This window comes from Morone saxatilis, unplaced genomic scaffold (assembly GCF_004916995.1).
Source record: "Morone saxatilis isolate NCDOM2014 unplaced genomic scaffold, NCSU_SB_2.0 Contig7, whole genome shotgun sequence".
Classification (NCBI taxonomy): Eukaryota; Metazoa; Chordata; class Actinopteri; family Moronidae; genus Morone; species Morone saxatilis.
In genome coordinates this window covers 12511603-12525766 of record NW_023340246.1, presented here as the reverse complement: position 1 = coordinate 12525766, position 14164 = coordinate 12511603, and the positions used below count along the sequence as shown (strand labels likewise).

Genomic DNA, 14164 nt, shown 5'->3' with positions numbered 1-14164 from the left:
GAGTTAGGGCTACAACTAGTCATGCAACTACATATTTTGTCCGCACAACAGTAAAAACAGATTTCAGAAAAGCTGAATGTTAGAGAATGTTTCACTCTTTTTTTAAATAAATAAATGCATGCAATGAGCACTTGTCCTTCTTGCATATTATGTAGCCTATTGATTTTGTTTGTGTTTTTTTTAGCCAGGTCTACTAAAGATGCTGGCATGCATTGTAAAATTGCTACAGTTTGGTGTTGATAGAAATTATTTGCCTTCAATAATATAAAAATACTTACTGTTTGTTGAATAACTGGCTTATAACTTGTGTTTAAAGGAGGAATTAGGGTTTATTATAACTTTCATAGCCATCATTTCAATAGCTAGTGATCATTTTGTTCTCACCGAGTTAATTACTGAGGACTGGAATCATGATAACCTCCTTATCTCGGCAATTACCTTAACAACTACAAAGTTATCATAACATAGACAGAATAATAGTTTTAAACCTTGAAAAGAAAGGTTGTCTGAAAACAGAATTCCCTTTTAAAGCTGCGGTGCAGAATTTTTGTCTTCCTCTCTGACAGTGAGGGCAATTACTCAAAAAACTGAAGAATTTGTCCACTACAGTGTATTTTACAGTCAGTGCTCAATACAAAATCCACAGTTCAGTTAACAATGAATGAGACCTTATCTGAAAAAAACTCCTTTTCATCCAAGGAAGAAAACAAAAATTTGAGGCATATAACAATTGGCTAGTGAAAATAAATCCAATGCAAGAATCTTGTGTGTAGCTTAGTGATTCTCTGACAACTCCGGAGTTACCTCCTGTAGTCTGGCCAGTGCTCTGCTGTCAGCTCTGGGGAATGGCTGGACTGGGAGCCGAGTGGTTTGATGGTGCATCCACAGAGTAATTAGAGGATGGATTTGCAGAATAATCTGATTCTGTAGAATGAGTGAACTATGAAATACAGACTTTTTGGCTTGTTGCCAGGGGTTGGCGAGCTGATCGATCACTCTCAGGATGGACTAGAACTCTTCCACTTGTGAGTACATTTGGCCTTTTTGGTTTTGATATAAAATGCATCAATACTGATGCTTCAGCACGGGCAAGATGCCAAAGACCCCAGATTTGAAAACTCTGTTTAAAATGAAATACAGAGAGATTTATCTGGTGGTGATAATCAGCATTGTGTGAATGTAACATTTATATATAAAAGTCCCAAACTCCAGATTTAAGTCTTCTGTTAAGGATCATCCTCCACTGGTAATTACATTACTTCAGTCCTGAAAACGTTTTCTCCAAATATGATGCAGTTCAGATTTTGTCTTCTACTTTTTATCCTGGTCCTGTGGACTACAGTATATCCTATTGATTTGTTACAATTTGAAATAAAGTTACAAATTGCATTGCAGGTTTAACATAAGGTTGGATGCTGCAGCTTTCTCCGTGTTTCTAAAGTCCATGTTTAAGTTAATTCCAGAGCCTAAGCTACTTCCTGTGCTTGACAAGCTGCTGTACATTTGCTAAGCTGGAGAGACTGTCAGCGAGTCTGTAGACGGGTCCAACGCTACTTAGCAAGAGGAAGAGGAGCCCTTCTGATCTCCCAGGATTACGGAGTGTGTGTGTGTGCACATGTGTGCAAGTGTGTGTGAGTTCAGGCCCTGGATGGCTTAAGATGGACTGTATATTAGAGGGGAATATTAAGAGTCTCCGGAGTTTCACACCTTCCTTCCCTCTAAAACGCACCCGGCTAATGAGAGAGAGAGAGAGAGAGAGAGAGAGACAGATGTGGAGAGGGCGAAAGAGAAGGAGATGGAAAACACAGACAGCCTGTCTCCCCATCGCTGACGTATTGACATGCAGGCCATGTATGTGTGTGTGTGTGTGTGAGTGCATTTGTGCAGTAGTAGGCTGCTGGGTTAGAGGATAATTGCCAAACCGTTGGGACCTGAGCTCTGCCCGGCCTGTCAAAGCAGGCGTGACAAAACCTCCAATCAACCCTGCAGCAACCAGAGAGAGAGAGAGAGAGGCAATAGAGAGAAGGCTTATTTTACCATCCCTCTTTTCTGAAAATGATATCATTCACATTCTCTGCATATAATTAGTAGCAAATTATTTTGTATGCAGATCTATCTATCCATCTATCCATCTATCCATCTACCTACCTGTCTGGGCTCTGGTCTGGTCTGTCTGTCTGCTCTGGTCTGATTCTGGTGTACCTGACCCAATTAAAAGTCATTCTGATTCTGATTCGAATTCTGTCTGTGTGACCTTGTGCGATGTCTGTGGACCTTTCGACCAATCGCTGTCGAGGTTGGATTGACAGACGCAGGGCGGAAGAACTGAGCCGTGATTGGACTACGGGCCTCTAAATGAGATACGTACCACACACACACACACACACACACACAAACAGCTGGAAGCAAGCTGTACATACATGCACACACAAACATACAGACACAATACACTATATGCACAGGAGCACACACGTAGAACATTTGGTAGAAATGATAGAAATGATAGAAAATATAGAAAGCAAGGACAGAAGTGCACACACAGGCGTGCACACAAATAGATCAAAACACTCGTGACCACGTGCACAGATAGACACATATACAGACTTGCACTATGTACACACACACACTGATATACACACACACATTGCCTGTGGTAGTGACTGAGTCCTGTGGTTATTACTGTAGTGCCGCTAGGCTGATGGTTTAGGGCTAGCCACATCCCTCTCTCTCTCTCTCTCTGTCTCTCTCTCTCTCTCCTCTCTGTCTGTCTGTCTGTCTGTTCTGTCTGTCTGCTCTGTCTGCTCTGTCTATCTCTTGCCCCAAAATCCACACACACATCCACACACACAGTCATACATGTGCGTGCGTGTACACATGTACTGTATATACACACACAGACACACAGGTTGTGGATGTCACCCACTCTCGGGGGATGCAGGCGGTTTGCCTGACGCTGGGTTTCTTCCCAAAGTGCTGCAGGGGAAACCTAAGGAGAGAGAGAGAGAGGGGGGAGGAGAAGGAGCAGAAGAGAGAAAGTTAAGGTTTGGTTTGGTTTTGGTTTAGTATCACTGTGAATATGAGACATACCAGAAAGGTTAACACTGATAGTGAGGAACCTCTGAATGAATTGTTGAAACTGGTGTTTGTATGACATTTTATTCAGTCTGCTGTAGAGGATATTTCACTCTTTTACTGGGTTACTGTAAGTCTGTAAGTAAGAAATGATGCAAAGACTGTAGCAGCCTATATTTTGACACAGTTCCTGAGACATTCGACTGCCTTCACTCACTGTAATCAATGATAAAAGGACATGTTATTCTAGTGATCGTGAAGCAGTTGTTGATAAAGTAATTTATTTTTGACACATGGATTACTCTAAATGTAAAATAGTGCAGTATGATGAACCACATGGTGGACAGATAAACCAAACTGTGCTCAGTGGCACTCGCAGGTCAGTTAAACCCTCTGCATTTAAGTACAGGATGGTTCTCAAAAAGGATCAGGACCAACTTCTGATGGCTTAAATAACAGTTACTTATTTAGAAAATTGAGCAGACATGGATTGACATTAGCATTCATTTGGCAACCTGGTTTCAATCCAAAGTCGCAAAATACTGCAGCTTTGTCAGTTGCCCTCCGCTTCAAAATGACTGATTATAAAGTCAGTTAGAAAGTTAGAAAGTCAGTATACAGAGGTGGTGGGTTTAAAACACAAACAAACATTGGATTTTAACTCAAGAGGTCGAAACCAAAATTAAGTAATTTCAATTTCATCAGGTACTCTAAATTATGTTTTATTCATATACTGAAGCTACATCAGCCTCGTAACGTACAACCTTTTACTAGTCAAGTACTTTTTGTGTCTAAACCTTATAAAACTACAACTATTTCACAATGTTAACAACACAAACTTTATTCTGAAAGGGAAACATTATCTTTGGCTTAGCATTAAGACTGAACCAAAACAATAAAACCAAAACAATGAACTGAAAGATGCTAAATTATTATTAAAAGACTTTATTATTTGATCGTTTGTTAATATAAAAATATTGATCATAGATATGATTATGTACATAATTCTTGAAACCCGTATTTGTCTTTGGTGAAGGTGCTCTTAAAGTTGGTGTGAGCTACAGAGTCTTAAACAAGGTCATTTTATAATCATAGAAGATGACAAACACAGGATTAAGGACTATTTAACCACTGAACATGCCCTGTTACTATACTGCTATCTCATTGTTTGATGGAATTTCTTGTTTAAGTCTGTTACTTGTTTCATTTATGTGAATTTTTTTATGCTGTTAACATTTTACTGTTTTGTTTTAAATTTGTTGTTTGTTCTTTTATGTGAACGTTTATGCTGCTGTCATGTTTTCTATCATGTTTTTCACTGATTCATATTATATACTATATTTCAGAACACTAATCCTGTTACCTTATGATTTTTGTTATCATTTCTTAAGATACTTAGCAGAGGGTAAATCTATTAAAGCTTGCTTTACATACTTGTTTTTTTTTTTTTGTTTGTATCTAGAAATTTTATAGAGAAATTGTTTGTTGTGGGATTTTTTTGTGATAATTTTTTTTCATTGTAATTAACCGTACAAAACAAAGACATGTTGTGACTTAATAAAATACATGGATACAGAAATACGGAATTATTATTATGTAATGTATAATTTCTATTTGTATTTCCAGTTTTTATTAGATCTTTTTTTCTCACATTTTTTGGCTGCCAAAATCTTTATCTTTATATTTTAGAAGTTATACAGTAGAAGGGTTTTAAGGAGAAAAAAAAGACATGATCAAGGTGCAGTTTTTCTACCAGTTTCACTAACAGGCAAACTCAGCCCTTCTGATTTCCCCTTGTGCTGTAACCAAACCAAATAAGTGAATATGTCACCTGAAAACCTCACGTTGGAGACAGCTTGTCGTCACTGCAGACATGTCAGATAAAAATATGCTGAATCTAATCCAGTCAAAATTTCACTGCAGAAAATAATTTTGTAATTTGAATTTAAAAAAAAATGTTTTCGTCGGGTTGAGAATATCATGTCAAAGTGTGTTTATGTGTGTGTGTGTGTGTGTGTGTGTATAAGTGTGTGTGTGGACCGAGGTCACCTTCCCCTGCTCTCCACCTGGGAGTGTGTGTTCACAGGGTGTCTGTGCTGAGGGGATCCAGGGTGAATACAGAGTGGAGCCACACTGGGAATAAGCTGTCAGATGAAACACTGAGGAACTACTGAGAGACACTAAAAAAGAGAGAGAGAGAGTGTGTGTGTGTGTGTGTGTGTGTGTGAGTGTGTGCGTACATGCCTCTCTGTGTGTGTGTGTGTAAGAATGTGTAGTGATATCCTGTGTGTAAGTTTTTTCTGTGTGTGCATGTGGACATCCACATCCTTATGTCCCCCATGTGTGTATGTGTGTTTTTGTGCTTCTGTCAGTATGTGTGTGTTTTTGCTTGTCTGTGCATGGATCTACGTACAAGACTGTGTCTCAGCGTGTTTTTGTCTGTGTGTGTGTGTGTGTGTGTGTGTGTGTGTTTGTGCAGAGTCTAGGGGAGCTCTAGTTGAAAGGGAAAGCCCTCGCTCTCTACAGACTGACTTAGGATTCTCTCTGCCTTCCCCAGAGTTCACTGTAGTGGCCTGCACACTGGACTTTCTATCCACACACACACACACACACACATCCCTACACACAGATACACACACACACACACACTTACACAGTCATGTAATATCTACCTCTTAAGCGTCTCCCTCTCACACACACTTTCAGCCTCTCCAGTTGAACCGTGCACTCTTGAACCTTGTTACTTTGAGCTAGTGTGAGTTCAGTTGGTTTCGAGGATGGAGGCGCTTTTATATGCACACACACACACACACTCACACACAACTTCTAGAAGTCCTCAAACCAACACATATCAGCACATTAAAGCAGTAGGAGGAGAAGGAGGAAGATAAAGAGGAGGAGGTCCAGATACTCAGTGATTAATACAGCATTGCTTTGACTTCGAGTTTCGTCAGATAAGGACTTTAATTAGATTTCTGATTCAGAGTGTCGAGTCAGATCAGTCAGAAAACACTGACACACTGGACTATTCAAAACTACTTCTTTCAGAATGAAACTTCGTTCAAACTAAAAACCAACCTTGGTTTAGGTCCTTTTTATATCTTTAGTTTTAGAAAATCTTTATTTTTATCTCCTCTTTTTTATTAGCAATGGGCAAAATGGGCATGTCAAAATTATGGAATTGATCTTTAAGTTCTTTGAGTGACAATTTTTCGTATGTGAATATTAAGCTATTATATGTAAAGTCATTCTGGGCAAACTTCCATCATATTTCTGCAAACATATTTCACCTTGCTGTATTTAATTGTATGCTAATCCTAAAGTAAGCAGTGTTACAGTTAGTGTACAAGAAATCAACACACTAAACCATTTTATACTAATAGGATATTGCAGTGTCAGAGATCAAAATACGACTTTAGTTAATGAGTTAATGACACAGCCAAATAAAAACATTTAGTACTCATTTTTTCAAGTGCTGTTCAGAGGTTGCAAAAGTACACATTTTCTTTACTCCAGTAGAAGTACAGATACTTAAAAAAAAGACTGGCAGAAGTACTGATTCAGCTTCTTTACTTAAGTAAAAGTGAAAAGTCCAGGCTCTGAAATGTACTCAAAGTATAAAAGTCAAAAGTCTCCCTCTCTTGGTTTCTCTGAAGGACATTTCTACCAGTTGTTTCTGTGCAAATCTAACTGAAACTTGAAAAAGGTCGAGCCTCCCTCTCTTGTCTGTTTCGTCATTTTCGTCACGTTATGTCTGTCATGCGTGACAGAAACTTGGAACAGTCTTCCAAAGGAATTTATGATTTATTTATCAAATTTAAGAATCTGATATTGCCGTCAGAAATCAACAATTGTAAATCGTCTATAGTAAATTCAATGTCAAATTACTAATTTGTTAGTTATGTTCATAGTTTACTTTTATACATTTTTATTATTGTTTTATTCATTCACTAATTGAATAGTTTTCCCTGTCACTTTTTATGGAGCTGTCTTGGCCAGATCTCCTTTGGAAATGAGTTTTCCAACCTGAATGGGACATTAATTACAATGCAATAGTGTTCAGGACATAAAAATGACACCTTTTCTCTCTTAAAATACTTTCTCATTCAGTGTAATTTGCAGTGGTTTACATGTGGATTTATGTAATAAAGTTGTGAGTCATAATTTTGCCTGTAATGTTATAACTTTACTCATGTAGGATTCCATTCATCATTTTTCTAACTTGCCTACGTTTATTTATTTTTTTGGTTTCATCTTGTAAGGTTTGCATGTAGCATGTGAAACCTCGCCATCTCTCCAGCGCCGCCGTCTCAGTGCTTCTGCGGTACTGTGAGTAAGTGTAGGCACAGCTTGAACTGCACTGTCAGGAAGTTGTTGGTTATTATCAGTGCACAGATGTGAGAGAAAGAGAGGAGTATGGTAATGGCACGGCGATGAGAAAACGTGTGCATGTGTCCCTCAGGTAAAAACAGGGGAACATGGAATCAAATCTGAGCCAACATCCTGAGATTGTTCCTGTTGATAAATTGATATCATTAAATATAAATGCCGAGTGTTTCGTTCCCTGACGCCGCAGGCTTGGAACGCTGAACAAGAATGCTTTGAATCCAAGGCTGGAAATTTCCCCCAAATCATCAAATCTGACAACAAAGGAAAACTCAAATAGACTCCCTTAATGAGTTAAACACACATGTGCGCACACACACACTCACACGCCTACACACACTCGTGTTCTTGATCTAATGAGTCTTTTAACCATCTTCCTTATCCATCTGTCTCCTCCCGACACACACAACACAGTCACACACACAACTTTTTGTAAATGATCAATTCCACTATCAAACAGTAACTCATTTAATATTGTCATTTATTATAGGTGATTTTACGAATGGTTGGTCGGTCTTCTCTCTTTTTCCCCCCTGTCGTCTCTTTCTCATCTCGGCAGGTATAGTTAGAAAATTCTCCTGTCTCTCCACCCACAAGAGCTTGGAGGTTTTTCCCTTCAGACAAGAGTTTCTAGAAGTTTCTTATTATTAATTAATAAGATGTGTTCTCCCTGTGAACGCCGGCATGTTTGAACCCGGCGTAATTTGATCCTTGCAGGTGAGTCCGGCCTGTGCCGGTATCACTGACTTCTTAATACCAGAATCCAATAGATTCCTGTGAAGTAAGGCGGCCACCTAAGAATCTATATCCACTATTGACCTCTGCCATTAATACTGGTCCCCAATTCTGAGGAATGGAGGAGGGGGGGTTGGTGGGGGTGGGGGGTGGGACAGACAGGAAGTACCTGCGCGTGGTTGAGGAGGTTAAGATAGCTGAGGTGGGTTCTTGATCATCGTGGTTTCGAGGGGAGCTAAGGAGAGTGAAATCAGCTGTGAATATTGGATGTGATTGAGTTGTTGAATTAATCACAGGAAACTGCCGGGTGGACAGACTGATGCTGAGGCTGGATGTTGTCCTTTTTATTACAAATCAGATGTGCTCCACCTCGGCTGTAATGGATGTGATGCAGTTCGGATTATTATATAGTCACTGAAAAGACCTCTGCTCAAAATTAGACATTTTACACTTTAAATTCCGAATTAATATACATAAATACACTTTGATTTCCTCATATTATCCTTTGGATCCAGGGAAATTTCTGTGGGCTGGTTTGGAAGTTCTGCGGCAATAAAATGACAGAATGTGTAGTAAAAATGTTACATTTAAATGATTTGAATAGGGGTAAAATGATCTGTGTTAGTTATTAGTCACACTACATCTTTAAGTTTTGTGCAAAATACCTAAAAACAGGTAAATCAAATATGATGACTGGGAAAATTGCAATAATGCAATATTTAAATAAAGGCTAAAATAAATTAATAAAAACAACCAAAAAGATGATGGTTATCAATTCAAGTGCATCTTTTGACTAAGCAAGCAAGTAGGTACTAAGTTGATTTTGATTGTAAATTCACAGCGTCTCAGTGCACTTTACGAATAAAAGAAAGAAGAGAATTTCAGAGATGAGAGATAATAAATAAAGTCAAACTTATATCAATATATTTTGCTTGATTGTGGAAAAGACTGCAAATGAGGATAAAAACCAGAGCGGGGTCGCATTTGCAGCAGAAGTTTAAAAAAAAAGCAGTCTTTACCTCTCTGTTCGAGCGGTGTAAAGAATAACAGTGGAAGAAAATGTTCTGCCACCAGCCGATTGCTTATTAAGCTTTAGATTAATGAAAAAGTCTGCATCCTGTGATCTAAGTAAGGGCATCTAAGGTGTGAGGAGTTCTGCCAAGTAAAGCGGCGCTACCCCATGAAGAGTTTTGTAGGTAAAAAGAAGCAGTTTGTAGTCTGACCTGAATGAAACCTGAATTACTCTAAACTAAGTAAATATCCATTTTTTGGATAATAAAGTTTAACTTGCATGTGAACTTGATATACAGTTCACGGTTGGATGAAACCAGGTATCAGTAAGATTCTGGTTTTGAGGATTGTTGTTGATTTTCCTTTATGCAGAAAAAGTGAAACATTTAAAAGTTCATGACATACTGTTGTATATTTCAGCTTTACACACAACATAATACTTAGGCGTGAATTGTGTCACTACTCAACCTGTATGTATGTGTGTGTTGTGTGTGTGTGTTGTGTGTGTGTGTGTGTGTGTGAGTCAGACAGAGGCTGTGTAAGTGCTGATTAGCGATTAGCAGGTCTTGAGGCTGACGGCAGAGCTGATCAGTATTTCCTCTGTGTCGGAGCTTTAGGGAACAAATCCCAACATTAACCCGGCTCTCATCTGCCTGGCAGAGCGCTAGCAGCAGCCTGCGAGCCATAGGCCGTACATCCAGCAACAACTGCGAGCTAAAGCATGTGAATCCTCCTCTGACGGCGTCTCATTGTTGTCTCATTTCAAATCAAAACCACATTTGATCATTACAGAGCTTCTAATGTTGCTCTCAACATCAAGGTTGATGGGCTGTGACATGTAATATTTAATAAGAAGTCTAAAGTTTGTCATAATCTGCTTGACAAAAATGTCATTTAAGTAGTACCCCTTGAGGGAGAAGTAAGTGAATTCCTATATTTCTATAAAAAGCATAATCCCCTTGAAGAGCAATAACTGGAGCAAAATGTTCCTTTTAAGAGCTGATGTGTCTCTCGCAAGACTCTAGAGGAATACTGACACCTAATTGTTCTGACTTTGGCTTTAATTCATATAGAGAGCACATCAGGTGTCATCACTGAATGTCAAAGGGTGTTGAGCTGAGACCTAAGATCGCCTCCAGAGTGTTCAAATGAGGCCAGCAAACGCACCGCCATTATAGCTCTCCACTGATAACGGTCAGTTCATCAGGGATCATTTGCAATGCAAATTCTTTTTTTTATTGAAGTACAAAAGATTAGCTCAGAGAAACTTGACCACTGGAGAACTGCTCCACAAAGTTTTTAACAGGTTCTTTGGCGGGTTAGAAACCGTCAGTCCAGTGGAATGAATTAAGTGTAAGGAATAAAATGACCTTCTGACCTCAGTCTGTATTCTTGAAACATTTGCTCATGAAATTCACTGAAACCACCAGTGTACTTACATAACAAGACAATTTAACATCTACGTGGGTGGAAAAGTGACATGTAATTGACATAGAGAAGCTATTTAGACTGATGGTTTCAACATTCACATTCAATGTTTAAATGTTAAATGTTTTATGAATTCTTTTGTTTTGAAGGTCCAGAGTGGGACTCCTGTAGAGATTCCACTACTGCATATTTTACCCACCCACTGATGGGTTAAGAAAACAGGTTGTATTTTTGTTGTATATATTGGTTGCAATATCAAATTTTTTGCACTTAAGGTCACTTATATTTCTCTTCTAAATTGTATCCACCCAAAGTGAATATGGTATTTCAAAGATGATTATGATGTTATTTTTGTATATACTCTGAATCTGTGCGTCATATGATTGATCAATGGGCTGTATAAAAGGAAACTGGATAATACCTCAGACACCAACGTGGTGTGGCATGTTTGGATTTCCCTCACAGGTAATACAGTAGTTGGCTAAGGAGCTGGGTTCAGGGTCCATATTATCAAGGAATTTTTCAGCTTTAACAAAATATCTATGCCACAGGTTTGACTTTACAAATTTGAATCATTGCAGACTGGCAGTAAAATGTACGATGAGAAATGTCCTTGTTTTTGTTGTTTGTTTTGTGTTATTATATTGTGTTTGTGTAGCTTCTGCACTCCCAACCAAATTAATATATTTTTTGGGGGTGATAAAGTTTAACTTGCATGTTAACTTGAAATAAATATCATGGATATTCCAGTATATTGTGCTCTGATTAAACCAGGCATCACTAAGATTCTGGTTTTGAGGATTGTTGTTGATTTTGCTCTATGCTGAAAAGCATAATGTAAAACACAGCAATGTTTCAGCATTATAGATAATTTATTGATATTTCTATACTTGCACCTTTACTTATTTTATATTTGCACTCTTTCCTACTACTTGCAACAAATAAAGTTCTTATCTTATTTTGTATCCCTGAAAATTATACACTTGCTTCCTCAGTAACTAGTGTTTATGCAAAACCCTCGACATAAAATGTAACAATTCATTATAACCCTTTTTTTCAATACATATATTATCAGTAGTGGAAACATTTCATTAGAGATCTGGATTTTACTTGAATCTACTTACTTTTTTTATTTTACGTTTGTGCGGTTTTCAAGTAATTTGTGCCAGTTCCATTCTGTTTATGAATGTTCTATTGAAAACCTCTCAATTATAATTAATTTTTTGTCAGTGGTATCTTCCCAGGGGCTGCGAGCCAGCCTGGTGTGGTTTGACTGCTGAAGGACTGGAGTCTTATTGGTGGTGACATGTGTCAATCTGCAGAAGAAGCCCCGCCCACTGTGGCCAGACCGTGCTGAGCCAGTCGAGCTGCTGTCAGCCGCTCATCACTCAGTCTTTTTCATGTTTGCCTTTTTTCTATGTTTGTGTGTGTGAACAAGAAAAGAGTGTATTCCAGTATGGTTCTCACACACACACACAAGCTGCTGTGCACGTGTGATTTTTTTCTTTTTAGTGTTTGTGTGTGTGTACACAAGTGTGTTTGCTCTACACACACACACACACACCAATCCATCCACCAACCTCTATGTTGTCTGCCAGGAGGGCAACATCAAAGAGACTCTAGCTGTGGGCATGAGGAGCCTGGAGACTAGCGAGGGCCTATGGAGTGAAGGCTGGGCCTGCAGAGGCAGCTGAAAGTCAAGTGGCTACGGGGAGCCTGGAGAAGGAGGTGGGCTTGGTGAACGAGGCGGGCCTGCAGAACAAGGTGAGCCTGGGGAGCGAGGTAAGGTGTCCTGTGGAGAGAGGCACAGGTCCATAAAAAAAGAGGCTGAAGGTGGTCCTGGAGATAGAGGTCAGACCTGGAGGGCATGATGCAGGTAAAAAAGAAGAATTTAAAGGTAGACGTGGTAAGCAAAGTGAGCCTGGAGAAGGAGGCACAGCAGCGGCACGAAGTCTCTTCGTGCAAGAATGTTTAGTGAAGTTTCTCAGAGCTCTACAGAGTGACACTCTTAAATGCAGCTGTTGCTCTTGGTGACAAGTTTATGTATGTTGCACTTTCTTGTCCTGCCTTGATGTTTTAACAATAGCCAACTAGTCAGACAGACAGAGCACTCTGGTCCCTGTAAACAGTACATCTCCTCCATGAGATGATGTCCACTTTTTATTGGCTGCAGGCAGAGGAGGGAGGAGGGCCTGCAGGAGGCGGTGGGAGGCGGGCAGGAGAGCAGGAGGAGGTGGTGGGAGGTGGGCAGGAGAACACAGGACTGCCGCTGTTGCCTCTGAGGCAGAGATCGGCTTCTTGCTCTCATCTGCCCGTCAGAGCCCTCCTCTGAGCTGCCAGTCACAATGATGGACAGCTGCTAGTGGATGGAGGAGAGAGGTTTTGAAGGGACCGGCTCGTTTGCACAGTGTTATCTGTGATTCCTCTCTGTTTGTGTCTAAAAGAGACAATGCTGTCTGTAACTATGACTTCTGCAATCACATATCTGACAGGTGCGTCGTGAAGAGCTCTCATTGCATCATTATGGATCATGTTTTTCCCTGTTGCTGAAGCATATATACTGTGTATACATGAGTATGTTTGAAATATCTTTTGTATGAAAAGCATAATTCAGAAAGTTTGAGCCATGTGTTTAAGTATATTAGACACACATTACTGACCAACCTAATGTTTCTGAAATTCCTCAAAATAGCATCAAAACAAGCCAAACTGCAAATAGTATTAGTTGATTTTCTTGAATTTCCAAAATACTGACACTCAGTATCTACCCAGTAGAAAAACATACAGTTTTCTGTGAATGCAGAAGCCAAGGGGGAGAGATATGAGGTGAGGGTGAAGCCATTTACCCTTTTTCTCAAGCAATGGATGTGTCTATATTAGTTATTCTCTCTTTACAAGCATCAGTTTCACTACCGCCTGGGTTCCCCACAACAACACACAGACACAACACAGAGGTGAAGTGAGAGAGAATAAAATGACACTTCAGAGGCAGAATCTATGATCACTGAAAAGGGATGCCATAAAAACATTGGTCAATAAAAGGAGTAACATCCAAAATTACTCTTTTAATTTGTCCTTGGAAAATACTGCATGCTGCGAATGTTTTCGGTGTTCTCTTCAGTTATGGTACTGCTCTAGTTCTTCCTTTGTTAATTCTTAATAAATCAGATATGTAAAAGGCCTCCCAAACTACTACTATCTTATACATTATTGTTAAATGAAAGAAAGCAAATATCTGACTTTTTACTGCATTTCAGTTTAAATTTTAGACATTTAATTATTTTCAACGCAAAGATGCACCTTTCATCCAGCTGCAGTGCAGTTACAACGAAACTTTACTTCTATTTCAAGTATAGAAGCCTGGTTTTCTTTTTAAAATTTAATGAATAAGGTTACTAAAGAAAAACAACAACCAGTTTAGTGTACTTAAGACTGACTATCTATCTATCTATCTATCTATCTATCTATCTATCTATCTATCTATCTAATATACATCAATCAGCCATAAATATCATGACCACATTGGCACCCT

The 14164-nt window shown here is 39.1% G+C and overlaps 1 protein-coding gene across 1 annotated transcript in view; it reads left to right on the top strand.

Annotated features, from left to right (window-relative positions):
• Positions 1 to 14164, top strand: part of LOC118340968 (gastrula zinc finger protein 5-1-like) — a 41585-nt gene that overhangs the window by 23440 nt on the left and 3981 nt on the right. The window contains exons 4-5 of the mRNA XM_035679135.1: positions 12272 to 12414; positions 12806 to 12915. Coding sequence (XP_035535028.1) covers positions 12272 to 12414; positions 12806 to 12915 — 253 coding nt within the window. The remainder of the gene's footprint in view (positions 1 to 12271; positions 12415 to 12805; positions 12916 to 14164) is intronic.